General features: G+C 37.4%; 1 protein-coding gene across 3 annotated transcripts; it reads left to right on the top strand.

Annotated features, from left to right (window-relative positions):
• Positions 1 to 1,720: 1,720 nt before the first annotated feature.
• On the top strand, positions 1,721 to 13,649 carry cers3a (ceramide synthase 3a). 3 transcript variants are annotated; one of them, XM_044143149.1, is made up of 12 exons: positions 1,744 to 1,822; positions 1,906 to 1,976; positions 4,092 to 4,271; positions 5,816 to 5,933; positions 6,676 to 6,794; positions 8,063 to 8,120; positions 8,842 to 8,892; positions 9,413 to 9,505; positions 9,801 to 9,929; positions 11,799 to 11,905; positions 12,354 to 12,507; positions 13,315 to 13,649. In XM_044143149.1, exons 3-12 carry the CDS (start codon positions 4,099 to 4,101, stop codon positions 13,519 to 13,521), a joined length of 1,209 nt encoding a protein of 402 aa, XP_043999084.1. In that variant the 5' UTR covers positions 1,744 to 1,822; positions 1,906 to 1,976; positions 4,092 to 4,098; the 3' UTR covers positions 13,522 to 13,649. The 3 variants fall into 3 exon arrangements, with proteins under 3 accessions (XP_043999094.1, XP_043999084.1, XP_043999075.1); XM_044143159.1 differs by lacking the exon at positions 1,906 to 1,976 and having other exon boundaries at positions 1,721 to 1,822; XM_044143140.1 differs by lacking the exons at positions 1,744 to 1,822; positions 1,906 to 1,976 and adding an exon at positions 3,583 to 3,748.
• The last annotated feature ends 200 nt before the right edge of the window (positions 13,650 to 13,849 follow it).

The following is a 13,849-nucleotide window of genomic DNA, read 5'->3' as shown; positions in this document are numbered from 1 at the left end:
AAAACACTGAACAAGTAAGGCTTGTTTGGAAAGGTTGGAGCAGGGTACTGACTGGACATACACATTGAGATTCATCGCCCTCATAACCCTCATAATAGGGTTTCTGCTGTTTGGAACAATGCTTGACATATCGACAAATTTATGATGGACTGAGCCGAACACTCAGACTGATGCTGTGAGACAAAAGCGCGAGTTGGATGCGATTCTTTCGAAGGCAAACTTTGGACGCTAAAACTCACTGGCTTGATGGAATCAATCTCTGAGAAGTTTTTTTTGGGCCCGATAGACTGATGAAAATTTTAAGTCTGCCCATTCTACAGACAGTTAGTTTATTCTGAATCTGGCTCCCTGTGTCTGCCAGCCTTGGCTGACTGGCTGGCTATCTCAAATCTCCTGGAGTTTATGAAAACAAGTCGCTCCTTCCTATCTCCTCCCTCCTTCCAAATGACCGTATGGCAGGGCTCAAGGACATGCTCTGAGATAATACCACCTCTCAGAAACTTTTTGCATGGGAGAGCAGGCTGTACGAGATCCATTGTCCAACCGCAGACTCTTCTCATTGTTTACAGATACATTACCCTGAGGTCACTGCCTGCCTTTGCTGACCATGTCTTGAATATTGCTACTTGTGCTATCTTCCCTGGATGTGTCAGTCCTTGCCCTTGTCTGTCTAATTTATTCATTATTTGTTAGAAACTGTGGAGTACTAAGCATCTAACCCAGAAAAATGAATTAGACCAGAGGATAATTACTTATACTTATCTAGCAGCCCTGAATAGGAGTATCTAGTTTATATACTTTTGATCAACATTATTAGATTTTTTTCTTCTTTTGCCTTTTGCTTTAGTTGCTTATTTTATTTGTATTTCATTTTTAATTAATGTAAAGCACTTTGTATTGCCTTGCTGCTGATAATGTACAAAATAAATAAAATTACCTTACCTTACCTTATCTCAGTGAGAAATACTCAAAATAATAATAATATACCTAGCTTGAATATTCCAGGTTATTTACTGTCTAACTGCCTTTGTAGGCTCAAATAGAGTTATTTTGCGCATTTTAACAAGAACATGCCTACCTATCACTATCTCAGTGACTGATGCGCAAAATAGACTGGATAAAGAGATTTATCCCTGTTTTGAATATTAAAGTACATTTACTATCTGAACACCTTTGTAAGCACAACACCCTTTTTTAGGTGTTTTGCATAAGAACATGTCTGAACAAAGTGTAGATAAAGTTAGAGAAACTGGGGAAAAAGAGCTCTGTCTGAATGCAAGATGCTTTAACGGCCATGTCTGGAGGATCCTGCCTCGGTTCTGGGCTTTTCAATATTATGAACACAATTAGCAAACAGCCTATCAATTTGTGTCATTTTAGAAATAAAAAATCAAAGAATGCAATCCTGTAAATGTCTGTATCTAAAGTAAAATCTAATTTAATACAGATCTTGTTTGCTTCTATTCTTTACATGGCTCTCCTCTGAGGGAACCTGTTATTTTGTGCGATATCAGAAACTTGATAAAGGAACATTAAGATCTCCTCAGGGCAGTAAAACACCTGATGCTGTTTGTCAGCCTGCCTTTACTTCCTGGAGGGGAGAAAAAGACCTTCCAGGTAATGTTAGCTGTGTTGGGCGTTACCTAAAAAATGTTATACAGAGACTAGTTGCTGGGAATCTGCGGGTGTGTGTGTGTGTGTTTGGAGGGGTGGTATAAAGGGCTGTCCTGCCAGCCTTCATTTCTCACAGCAAACACAGACAGCCACCTGGAGTGGAAACAACTGCCCTTACCTTCTGTGTTTGATGGCAGTTAGTGGACAGGTAAGTCTGTTTTACTTTGACCTTGATATGTGATATTTAATCTGACCGTCACTCACTGTTTCGGCTTTTTTTCACTTTTTAAGTATGTGTAGCTCTGGGCGTAGAAACATTGAGCCCTGAAGGTTGCTGGAGGACTCATTTATCTGTCCCAAAGGTTTGTGAAGTTTGTCCTAATGCTGTAAAAAACCTGTCATTAATCACCTTGGATGAATAAAACTTTTTTGTTTGAGACAAATAGGATGTTCACGTCTGGGTTTGTCCTGTGAGCTCAGAGCTGAAATCACTCCTGACAGGAGTTCCTCCTGGTTCATTGGAGATAATATCGGCTGTGGTACAGTGGAATTATTGCGCTTCATTATTTTTGGCTTCATTCATAACAAGTGTGGTTTAAACTGAAATACACAATAATACTATCATATAATAAAAATATCTTATGCTTTATTTGTGTAAGAACTTCAGTTTGAACCAAGTGAAAAATAAAAGGAGTCACAAATGAATGGCATGAAGCAAGCTTCAGCTTCTTCTTGTTCAGTTTCAGGGTCAGTGGTTTGTTCTGAATCAGTCAGAGCGGTGACACACTCCCTCACTGTGTGCTCAGTTTTGTTTGTCGGCTCAAAGGAAAATCAGTAATATGGGTTACCTGGCTCTGGTCTCCATTAACATTGCAGTAATTTATACATTTATGAGTGTGTGTGTTTTTATATATGTGGGTGTGTGTGGTGAGAGTAGAACATAAGCTGCTGTGTTCAACTTTGTTGGATTGTTGTATTATATTTCAATTTTTTACCTGCAGGTACTGCAGGTGAGAATTAGCTTTTGCTATAACATGGTACAGCACATCGGATTCTGACATTTACATTTGAGCAGTGCACTGTCTGTTACTTAAATAAAGTTTATTTTTCTTATTCTTATTTATTTATTATTATTATTATTATCACCTCTCGGACAGGAAAATCCGAAGGGTGTGGTCTGCATCTATGTTTAGCCCCCTGTATTCCGGTACCCTAAATAAACTCCATTGCAATCAGTTGCCTTCAAACCTGACATTTTAAGTCCAAATTCCTTCGCACTCCTGGCAGATTTATATTGAAGTTTGCTTCACCAATGTGTTTTCTCTTGCTCAAAGTAATATTACTGTTTTGGACTTGTATCTTTCTGTGAAGGGAACAAAAGATTAGCGTGATGACAAGGAGGCCAGGAAGCTCAAAGAATTGGAGCAGCTCATAAACCATAACTTGGACAAAAATCAGTAGGCTCTTAATCCATAAACATTTGACATTTTTAAGAAAAAATAAAACACAGAGGTTTATGGTTTACTAGACCTAGCAGAAAAACTAATAAATTATGGTCAATGGCTGATATTCACTCTGCCACTGATTCAGCGCCACCAGCCCCTCTGACCACCATCAGCAGGTGAAGCGTCTTGCCCAAGGACACAATGATAGAGACAAACCAGCAACCCACAGAAATAACCCCTACTTCCTAATATGTTGGGTTGATTACTTATTTGTTTTAGTAATGTCTTAGTGTCTTAGTGAAATCCTGTTGACATCCCTACACGGTGCGACACTGATGAAGAAAATGCAGGGAGTTTAATTATTATCCATGCACATGCTACATTAAGTGTTAATCAAAAAATAGCAGCAAGGGAAAACTGACATTCCTGATATTTTTGTTGGGATCCTAGAAATAAATAATAGTTTCCGCTCCTTAGTAACAGGCTAAATGCTACAGGTATTAGGTTAGCATCAGCTCGCCCTTATCATCTGCACCTGTTTCAGGTTACTTTCAACCCGGGCTTTGTCAGCATTTGCCTTGTTTATTTTGCCCGTCTGCTCTTTCTCTCTGTGGGTGAATGAGTCTATGACAGGGAGGGACGATTGTTAAAAAAGGCGTGGATTTTGAAACCAAGGGAACGATGAATAGGTCAATATTTGTTTAGGAAATATGGCTGTTTGTACAGGGAAATTGTCACATCTTTAAATGCACACTGCTTGGTGGAGGTTCTCTCTGGAACTTTATTTTTACTATTCCACTTAGACCACAAGAATAAATAAAACACAAAAAGAAATGACTGGACCCTGTGCACGTGTGTTTTCTCCAGGTTTCCATCCAAAAACGCCACGTTAGCTTAGCAGAGTCTACGTTCACCTCAGGAGTGAGATAGTGTGTACATGGGGAACTTGGATACAACTGATAACATTTTCTAGTCAAACTGTTCTTTTGTTTGTTGTCTCATCTTCACACCCTGTTTGCTTTGTTTGCTTAGAAAGGAGATGTTGGACACTCTGTATCAGTGGTTCTGGTGGGACAAACTGTGGCTGCCTGCTGAGCTGTCCTGGGCCGACTTGGAAGACAAGGACGGTCGAGTCTATGCCAAAGCCTCACATCTCTATGTCACTGTCCCCTACGCCTTCAGCTTTTTACTGGTCAGATACCTGTTTGAAAGGTAAGAGTTCACATGCAATTACAATATGTGTTACGTATGGTATGCATTTTTTCTACAAATAATGAACAAGAATTAAATATAGTTTTAAAAGACTAACAAAAGGACTCTGCATTTATTAACAACAGTGCACAGTCTTAAGAACAAAGTTTGCCATAACAATCTTTTCATTCAACTGTTTTTGACATATTATGTGGCCAGAACTTTTTTCTTGTGTGGTTTCTGAGAAATATAAAATGTGGGTATGAGGTGTGGTACAGTGGGAGGGATATAAACTTCCAAAGAGCTAATTTACTTAAGTTCTTGTACAGTGGCCAAAAAGAACTTTGTCCTCGTTTTTCCCACCTTGAGTAAAGAACAGACACTATCTCGGTGTTCTTCAGCATCTGGTGTTGGCCTTTAAAAAAAATAGTTCAGCTGTATAAAGTAAAGTGTAACAAATTGTAAATTGTTTAAAATAAATTTTGTAAATTATTTTACATTGTGTAAATAATTCAGTGAATTGTGTAAATTATTGAAAGTGTATTTCCAACACTGCAGATTGTTTATAGATGTTTGTCTGCTTTGATTGACACTGCTGGTTGTTTATATTTAGTTTTGATTTAGTGGCGCATGTAGTTTTCTTTGGTTTTTTTGGGCCTTATCGGGTGCCGGAGCCAATCAGTGTTGGCCTTATAAAATCTGGCACCAATCAGTTTTACTGTGAATGGCTGGAAAACAAATGTCAATGAGATTCAAATGTTTGTGTTACCAAAAGCAAGTGATTTGCATTCCTCCAGTGAAAGCAGCGAGGTGCGTTTTGTTTTGGTGTTTGTATTGTAAGTTCATGTTTCGTATTTTAATGTTTGTATGTTCTTAATTTTCACAGTGATCATGGTGATCTAGATCAAAAAGAAAATAAAAATGCTGAGAGTCGCCATTGATGCTGTGCGGAATGTTGATCAGGGCTGAAATCTCAGAACTTACTGTAGGTTCTTAGAAAATAAGCATGCATGTGTAAATAAAGTACACTTAGCCAAGAAATTCATTCCTATTTATCTTTTTGCACTTTTGCATGTTATGACCACAATTATCATTTCAATTTATTGTAGTCAGGTTTCGAAAAAACATTTTACGGTACGATTCAACCCATCTAGTTTAATTACAATACCAATCAATGGAAGAGTTGCCTATCTAAAGAAGACTAGTTATGCTAAGTTATTGTCTCTGAAGCAGACGCTCTACTGATCAAGCGTGTTGGGACGGTGAAAAGGAATGTCTCCTTTTAACAAAAGCCATCTGAGCGCATTGGCTCAGGCTTCAACTGACAGAAACAATACAACAGAAATACATCCAGATCCAGAAAGTATTTTCAATGGAAAGGAAATCAAGTGCATTAACAGCAACCGCTCCGTCTCTCTCAGGAGAGACACAGTTAAAAACTGAAACACTGAACCAGGAGTATTTCCACAGTTCTCCACTCTTGTGGGAGCCACTGTTACAACGGCACGCTGAAATCCTTCTCCACTTTCATGGCTCTTTCTGAATGTGTGTTTCATGTGATGCAGGTGGATAGCAACACCACTTGCAGTCTCTGCAGGAATCAGACATCGAGTCCATCTGAAAGCAGAACACAACCCCATCCTGGAGAACTACTACAGCACTCATAGTAGAAATCCACTTCAGGTAAAACAGTAAATTAAAAATGTACCAGCCAGCAACAGAAAGAGTTATGTTTAAAATAGAAGAGCAGCAATTTTGTTAACGTTTAAGACCAATAAAACGTTAACATGAAAATTCATTTTGACTAACTCTGTGAGGATGAAGGGCTTGGTGAGTTTGCATAATGTCGTTGTGAATGTGTTGGTTTTTTCTGGGTACTCCAGTTTTCTCTTACAAATTAGGTTAGCTTGCAATGCTACTTGTGAATGATTGAGTCCTTCACAGAAACACCCACCTCATACCTACTGGTTGCATGGAATAGATCCAGTGTTGTCTATGGAGATGCAGTCCCTCTCATGTCATTGTTTTGTCTATAAACATTGTGGCTGTGGGGTTGGTGACTGAATTCCTTACTTTGAACCGGAAGAAGACCAGTCTGGCAACTGGTGTTCTAATGAAACCTTGTTGCTTCGTTCAAAACACTGGAGATTTACAGTACAACAGCTTCCTTCTAGCTGGGTCCTTAAGGCCCCTGGGCTTCCACAGATTTTTTAAGAGCTGTGGTGCAGCTATGCAAATACACATTTGTGAAAAAGATAAATTATGTCACAGAAAATCCCTTAAAATGGGTCCAGACTCCGGTAGACTCAAACTAAACTATTTTTGTGATATTTCAGATTCCCAAATACAAGATGTTAACACAAAAATGATTGAGAACATGTTACCTTTAAACATATTTATTCAGCGTGTGTGTGTTCAATTCCAGGTTGATATTAATGGCCTGTCTAAGAAAAGCAGTTTGCCTGTCAGGCAAATTGAACGCTGGTTCAGGAGAAGACGGAGGCAGGACCACCCTGGAGTCCTAAAGAAATTCAGAGAGGCCAGGTCACTACTCAGTTTCTCTGTGTGTGTGTGGGGGTGGGTGTACGTGTGTGTGAGGATTTCTGAATGCTTGTTTATGAGGTAATATTAGTCAGCTAAATAAATATAAATAAATGTTAGTGACTAAATAAAACTAGTTTTTTTAGTTTGTTTTTTGCCCAGTGAGCAAAATGTCTGATTCCCATGTTAAAGTTGTTGATGACCATAAAGTAAACGCCACATGTAGCTAGAGTTTATATTTATAATATTTCATCAATGTTTAGACCAAACTATATTGCCTGGTCTAAAAGTTGTCTAAACTTTAAACTTAACTGATAATTTCATAAGGTCCACATCATTTGCACTTTTTCCTTTTTGAGAATCACACAGACTGAGCACTTTTGATGAAATATTAAAAATTCGGTCTATAAGCTGAAATTGGATGTTGTCTGGAGATTTAATACAATAAAATCTGCTGCAACAACCTAAAATGCAAGTTACTGAAAAAATGTATGATGTACTTTTCAACCACAAAACTTTATGAAAATCATTATTTTCTCAGAAATCGGTGTTTATTATTATATTTCTGCGTTAGTTCATTTTGAAATCAAGCTCCCAGGGTTTGGAGGAAGAGGGGAAATGTAATCTGCTGATTCACTGTGTGAGAGCAGCAGTCAACCAGGACAAGAGGAAGATGAGGGACACTAGAAACAACAATGCAGCAAGCTGAAGGCCACGAGCAAAACAATGAATTCCTCAGCAGAACCTCAGGAGGATTTCATCCACATTGCATTGATTTAGCAGAAGGAGCCCAGACCTAGCACTGAGTGCAGACACTCTGCAACTATACATGGCCCTACTTTTCAGAAGGCCCACAACTCTGCAATTTAAAAAAATACTTTTTTGTTGTTCTGATGGAATATTCTAATTACTGAATGTATCTTGGGTTTTGAAATAATCACCAAAATGAAGAGAAATTAATGTTCTTCATCTCATACCACCTGGATTTATTTAATAGAAACACTTTGCTGTCTGTTTCTGAAATAAATGAACTTGTCAAATTTATGAGATACACACATTTGGGTGTTCTGTCTAAGCTGATTGTACCAAAATTATATGTCTGTTAGCAAGAAAACAGAGTTCAAATAGCCACATAGGAGTTACTTAATGGCTGTGGTGTCATCTTTGATTGTGTAAGTGTGCAGTTGTGTTTGTGATGATGTCATTTCCTTAAATACTCGTAAATGTGCTATGTAATTTGTGTGCATACAATGTTTCTTCTGCTGCTGCAGTTGGAGGTTTGTCTTTTACCTGTCTGCGTTTATAGGAGGAATCGCAGCACTTTATGATGTAAGTATGAAACGCATTAAAGGGGCAGTATTATGTAAAATGACTTTTTTGAGCAACCCTAACACCCTTCATTGTAAATATACCTAGAGTGTTGCTTTGACTCTTTAATGCATGCATAAATACTTTAATCTCCATGGCAACCACTCAGTTGTGGAAAACGCCCATTTGGCCTTAATGCCGCCTTCGAGGCGCAGCTCCTCCTCAGAGCTGCAGCTTCCAAGATTTTGAGCTTACGCCTCTACAGAACAGACCTTCCTGCTTCTCCCCCTCTCAGCTCCTTCAGACTAGCCAGCAGCAATTAGCAAACACCTGGTGGAACTGCACATCTGCTGAGCTCATCATACAAATTACTTCTCAGCTGGTAAAAATGTAGGTAAAGAATTAACAGACGAGAAATGTGGTGATAACTTTCTGAAGGCAGAGTTTTTAAAGAGACAGAGGCCCAATTTCAAAGTGTTAAATTATGCAGTTAAATTTCTTCTTAGTCATATTTGCTAAAAAAAATAAATAATAATAAAATATATATATATATATATATATATATATATATATATATATATATATAAACTGAAGGTAACGTAGTTTGTCAGTCTTGCACTATGTGGCTGCAAAAAATACACAATCCTAGCCTTTTAAAAGATATCTCAGTTTCAGTAGCTTCTGTCAATTAGATTTTCATTAATTGACCAATTATGACTTTCTTTGTGTTGATCTTTTACAGAAAGAGTGGCTGTATGACTCTAGACAAGTATGGTCAGGTTATCCAAAGCAGGTTTGTTTATTTAATTAAATTTTTCTTTACAGATAACAACCAAAACTTTGACATGCCCAAAACAATTTAATTAAGCAAATATAAAACCCAGATTGATGTTATCTGTGTTAGCAGCTGTAATTCTTTCATATATAGTGAACAATTTATAAAATGTTGGTAGCAGCAGCAAGGTTGCAGGTTTGAATCCCAGCCTGTGCTCTTTCTGCATGTGGCTTATCTGTTCTAACAATCCTTGGAGCGGGTTCTCTCTGGGTTCTCTCACTTCTACAAACATGACTGTTGGGTTAAATGGTCTCTTGGTTTGAGTGTCTGTTAGTTGTTCTGTGTCTCTGTGTTTCCCTCTGATGGCGACCTTTCACACACTGTCTGCTGCAGTCAGGCAACTCTCCCCAAACCCCACCCCTGGAAGATGAGAAGTTATACTGAATGGAGTTGAAATGGAGAGCACAGTTATAAGGAATAATTCTTTTGTATGTGTAAGTGTGTCCTGTTGTTTCATTTTGTCCATGTCTGCCCACAGTCCATGCTGGATTCTCAGTACTGGTATTACATCCTGGAGATGAGCTTTTATGGCTGTCTTCTCTGCAGCGTTGCTTTTGATGTCAAGAGAAAGGCGAGTCATGCACCTGAAAGATCAAAACATCAATTGTATTTCTCCGTTTCAGAGTTCTATGTAAATTGTGCCGCATGTTAAATATTGAAAGTTAAAATTTTTCTGAAAGTTCGAAAGCTTTAAAATGTAGACATGAAAATACTGTACTGGTTGAAACGAAAGCTTCCGTAGGCAGAAAATTAAAAATGTTCTCTGCACTCTGCTGAGAACCTTTATTTTTATTATCGGTTGATATCCTTTCCTCTGTGTATGTTTGTGTTAAATGAAGGATATCATTTTGTTGTTTATAATTCAGGACTTCAAGGAGCAGATCATCCACCATTTGGCCACCCTGGTTCTTCTGTCATTTTCCTGGTGTGCAAATTTCATCCGTGTAGGAACCCTGGTCATGCTGGTCCATGATGCTTCTGATATTTTACTGGAGGTCAGTGAGAAATATAAATCATAAGTTCAGACACAATTATTATTAAGCCAGAGATTTTAGTCATAACATGCTGTATTCAAGCACTTTGAAATCTTTGCACAGTACCAATTACTTGGGCATAGGTCCTGGATTCAATAACAGTATCCTATGTATCTTGGCTGTTGAGGGATATAGTTTGTCTTGGACCCTAATCTGAGCTTTCATGACATCACAGAGTTTACTTCCTGAAACCCCTCCCCATTCTGGTGCTGGAGCTCAAGCTAAAGTGGGTTTATGCAATGCAGTGTGGGATGAATAGTTCCCAAACCAGCTTTTTGTAGTTTCAATTCTTCATGGCTGGAGATCAAACAGTTACACCAATTTGACCTCCTTCTCTTAATTGTTTGAAAAAAGCTAATAATTTTTTGTGTGTCTTACAAAATGTATATATTTATATTTACATGTTTGTATATTCAGAACAAACTGAAATCAAATCCCTTGTTTGTGTGCATATACTTGGTAAACGAAGGTGAATGTACTAGGTTAGAGGACCAAAAGATGGTCTGAGAGGGGCTTTAGAAAAACAGCACCGAAACAGAAAGAAGGAATCAGAATTTTCAAATTATATACCAGCCAAAATGAGAAACTAATTAAAAACCACCACACAAAATGAATGCATCAGAGGAAGAAGCACATAACACCACGCTCACCATCTCATGATGTCAGTATTGCATGCCAGTCTTTCAATAATGGTTCCTTTAGATCAGTGATTCTCAAATTTTTTCAGGCCGAGGTCCATTTAATCCATTTAACAAACAGTCAAGGACCACCTAACCCGAAACTGCCCCCCGATAAAACTTAAAATATGATGCAACCTGAAATGGAAATATTAATCTCTTAACCCTGGCAAGATCTTAGCATTCTGTTTACTCCTCTGGTCCTGTGGATCAAAAATAACCCACCCTAACAAAAGCCCCACAATAAAGCAACTTACTTGAATTTGAAATCTAAAATCTATTTTGCATTATGAAACAATTTATCAAATCAAGTCAATTTAGGTAATTTTTTTATCATGTATTTTTTTGTTATTCAATACAAAAAGACCATCAACAGTATTACACTTTTCATAACTGTCAATTTTTTTTCACACAGTAAAGGTTTATTATTGTAATTATATGAATGTGAAGTAAATACTTCTGAATTAATTCTACTAAAAGGGAAAAAGTCAACAATTTGTAACTTTTTTGTCAGCAGTTCATTCTTTTATATCTTTTAAGGAGTGAATTATAAAAATACTTCACTCAGAACACAAAATGTGCTTAATTTTGTGGACAATTTTGTTCTTGCGTTGAAGAAAATCATAAGAACAACATGTTAAACGTTTTATATTCAACATAGGTGTTGAGTATATTCAACACCTATAGAAGCATTTTATTGCTTTTATGTTGAAGCAATAAAATTTGAACCATTTTATTGCTTCAACATAAAATGTTGAAGATGTTCAATATAAGAACATCTTTATCATAAGACATTCAACATAAGATGTTCAAAATCGTAAGTTTTGAACATCTTATGTTCAAACAAGATGTTTGAAACTGCAAAATAGTTTTAAGTCAGTTTTCCATTATTACTTTTAACACAGTGGTTTGGTAAGCTAGCTGTAGCGTCACACGTTGAGCCCACATCACAGCAAGTAAACAATTGTTTACATGCAGTAGCTTGTGACCACTAAGGGACAGCCGCAGACCACCGGTGGTCTGAACCCATAGTTTGAGAAAGACTGCTCTAGACAATGAATAGTTTCATTGCTGTTCATTATACTACACATGAGACCTGTATTGGTATTAATTGCTTAAAAACTCATGTTTTTTTTTGTTGTTTTTTTTTCAGTCTGCCAAATTATTCAACTATGCAAAATGGGAGAAAACCAGCCATGGTCTTTTTGTTGCGTTTGCCATTGTGTTTATGGTAACACGACTGATCATCTTTCCGTTTTGGTAAGCTTTTCCAAGTGTTCCAATGTACAACTACAAAACATGAATATGTTAATAGAATAACAGATATTTCATGTTCATTTTCATTTGCTCAAACCAAAATATATGTTCATGTGCAGAACGTATATTGTGATTGGTATTATTTTATGCTTTGTATGTTTAAAAGTTAACTTTAAAGTATTTTATTCTTTACACATAAACATGACAACCCAACTCAAAGGCCCATACAAAAACAGGTCAAACCAAAACTAGATGAATAAAATGTGGAGCTCATGTCAGGCCTTATAGACCTTCCAGACTTACAGACTCGCCAAAAATATCATAAGAATGTTAAGAAGTTAACAATAATAGAGGATGAATAAGTGAGTAATGCTGATCCGGTTCATGTATTCTGTTTTTTAACTGTTCACACTGGGGGAAAACATTCATGCCAGTTGTTGCTGTTCTTCAGGTTGATCCACTGTACCTGGGTCTACCCGGTTCATCACTACCCAACCTTTTTTGGTTACTACTTCTTCAATGTGATGCTTCTGGTTCTTCTCTTCCTCCACATATTTTGGGCCTACCTCATCTTCCGCATGATCAGGAAGTTTCTGTTTGGCACAGTAAGTTGTTGTTCACAGTTTCTGTGAGACTGCGTGTGTATGCGTGTGTGTGTGTGTGTGTGTGTGTGTGTGTGTGTGTGTGTGTGTTAGTGCGTTGCGTCAACTCAAAAGTTATCTCTGCTGATATGGTTGATGGAACACAGAAGTGCATAAATGCAGCTTTGGACTCTATAAGTCAACATTTATCAAAACCTACTGCACAGCACCTAAAACCTAAAGGATTTGGACAAGAGCCACATCATATAGAGGTTGTGTAGCAGAAGAACAATACTGCAGGGTTTCATCTGTTCACCAAAGATGGTTTATTTATGAGCCTGTGGTACAGAATTTATTAACTTTGTTATTCATTTATTTAATTTTTAAAGTTAAATCTTTTTTTATTATTGGTGCAATAATAAAACTCAATGGATGGGTTTTCTGTGTCTAGTTATAAATAGATTAGAAGTAATCTATTTATGATATAATAGTGTCTTTGTGAATCCTTACAGAACGCAGTCCTGAAGTGCCAGGAGATTCCTAAATGTAGTTCTACACTATGTTTTTTCAGGCGTGTTGTTGACTGACTTTGAACCTATACTTACCCATCGTGTATCATAAGTTCATTATAAGTGTAGGTTTTCCCTATTTGTTTAAAAAAACATACCGATAGAATCGTTGTACTTCCCTTCAGTAAATCTGGGGCCATGTTTTCTTCAGGTGAACTGTTTCCCTTATTTAACTGTAGCTGTTGGTCTCACACCTTGAGGAACAGTATTTCTAACTTTGAAAGTTTAATTATTTGTTTCCTTAAACTTTTCTGTGTCAAAGCTTACAAGAGATGAGAGAAGTGACAATGAGGAGGAGGAAGAACAAGAGAGCAGCTTAACAGAGGATGGAGATGTTCAACAACACAAGCCTTTCAATGGACTGTCAAGAGATGCAGCCAGTGAGAAGAATGGATGCTTCTGTTTGTCTCCGCCAGAGAAGACCTGTTTATCAAGACTATGTCATGAACTGGCTCAGTGTAACCAGTAAACATGGAGATGTGACAATAAGAGTAGAGCTGATGGAAAAACAAATCACAATTGATTGTATGTTTGTCATTTTTATAGATACTGAAGTAAAATAAAAAAGCCTTACTTCTCAAGTGGCATAATGAGCAATGTGGGAAACAGAGACTTTTTTCCCTTGTGTTCTGTTGTTTGTTTTTATTTTGGTTAAGTTTCATAACTTATGAATACATAACCAGCTGACCTGCAATATAACTGGAACATTTCCATGAGTTTTGTGATGCTGAGATAATGTGGAGCAGGTCAGTTTGCCTGTTTATGTCCCATTTGGTCTTCCTAATTCTGTCTAGTGC

Source organism: Gambusia affinis, linkage group LG02 (genome assembly GCF_019740435.1).
Source record: "Gambusia affinis linkage group LG02, SWU_Gaff_1.0, whole genome shotgun sequence".
In the NCBI taxonomy this organism is placed as follows: Eukaryota; Metazoa; Chordata; class Actinopteri; order Cyprinodontiformes; family Poeciliidae; genus Gambusia; species Gambusia affinis.
The sequence above is the reverse complement of the archived record's forward strand: the minus strand, read 5'-3'. Positions and strand labels throughout refer to the sequence as shown.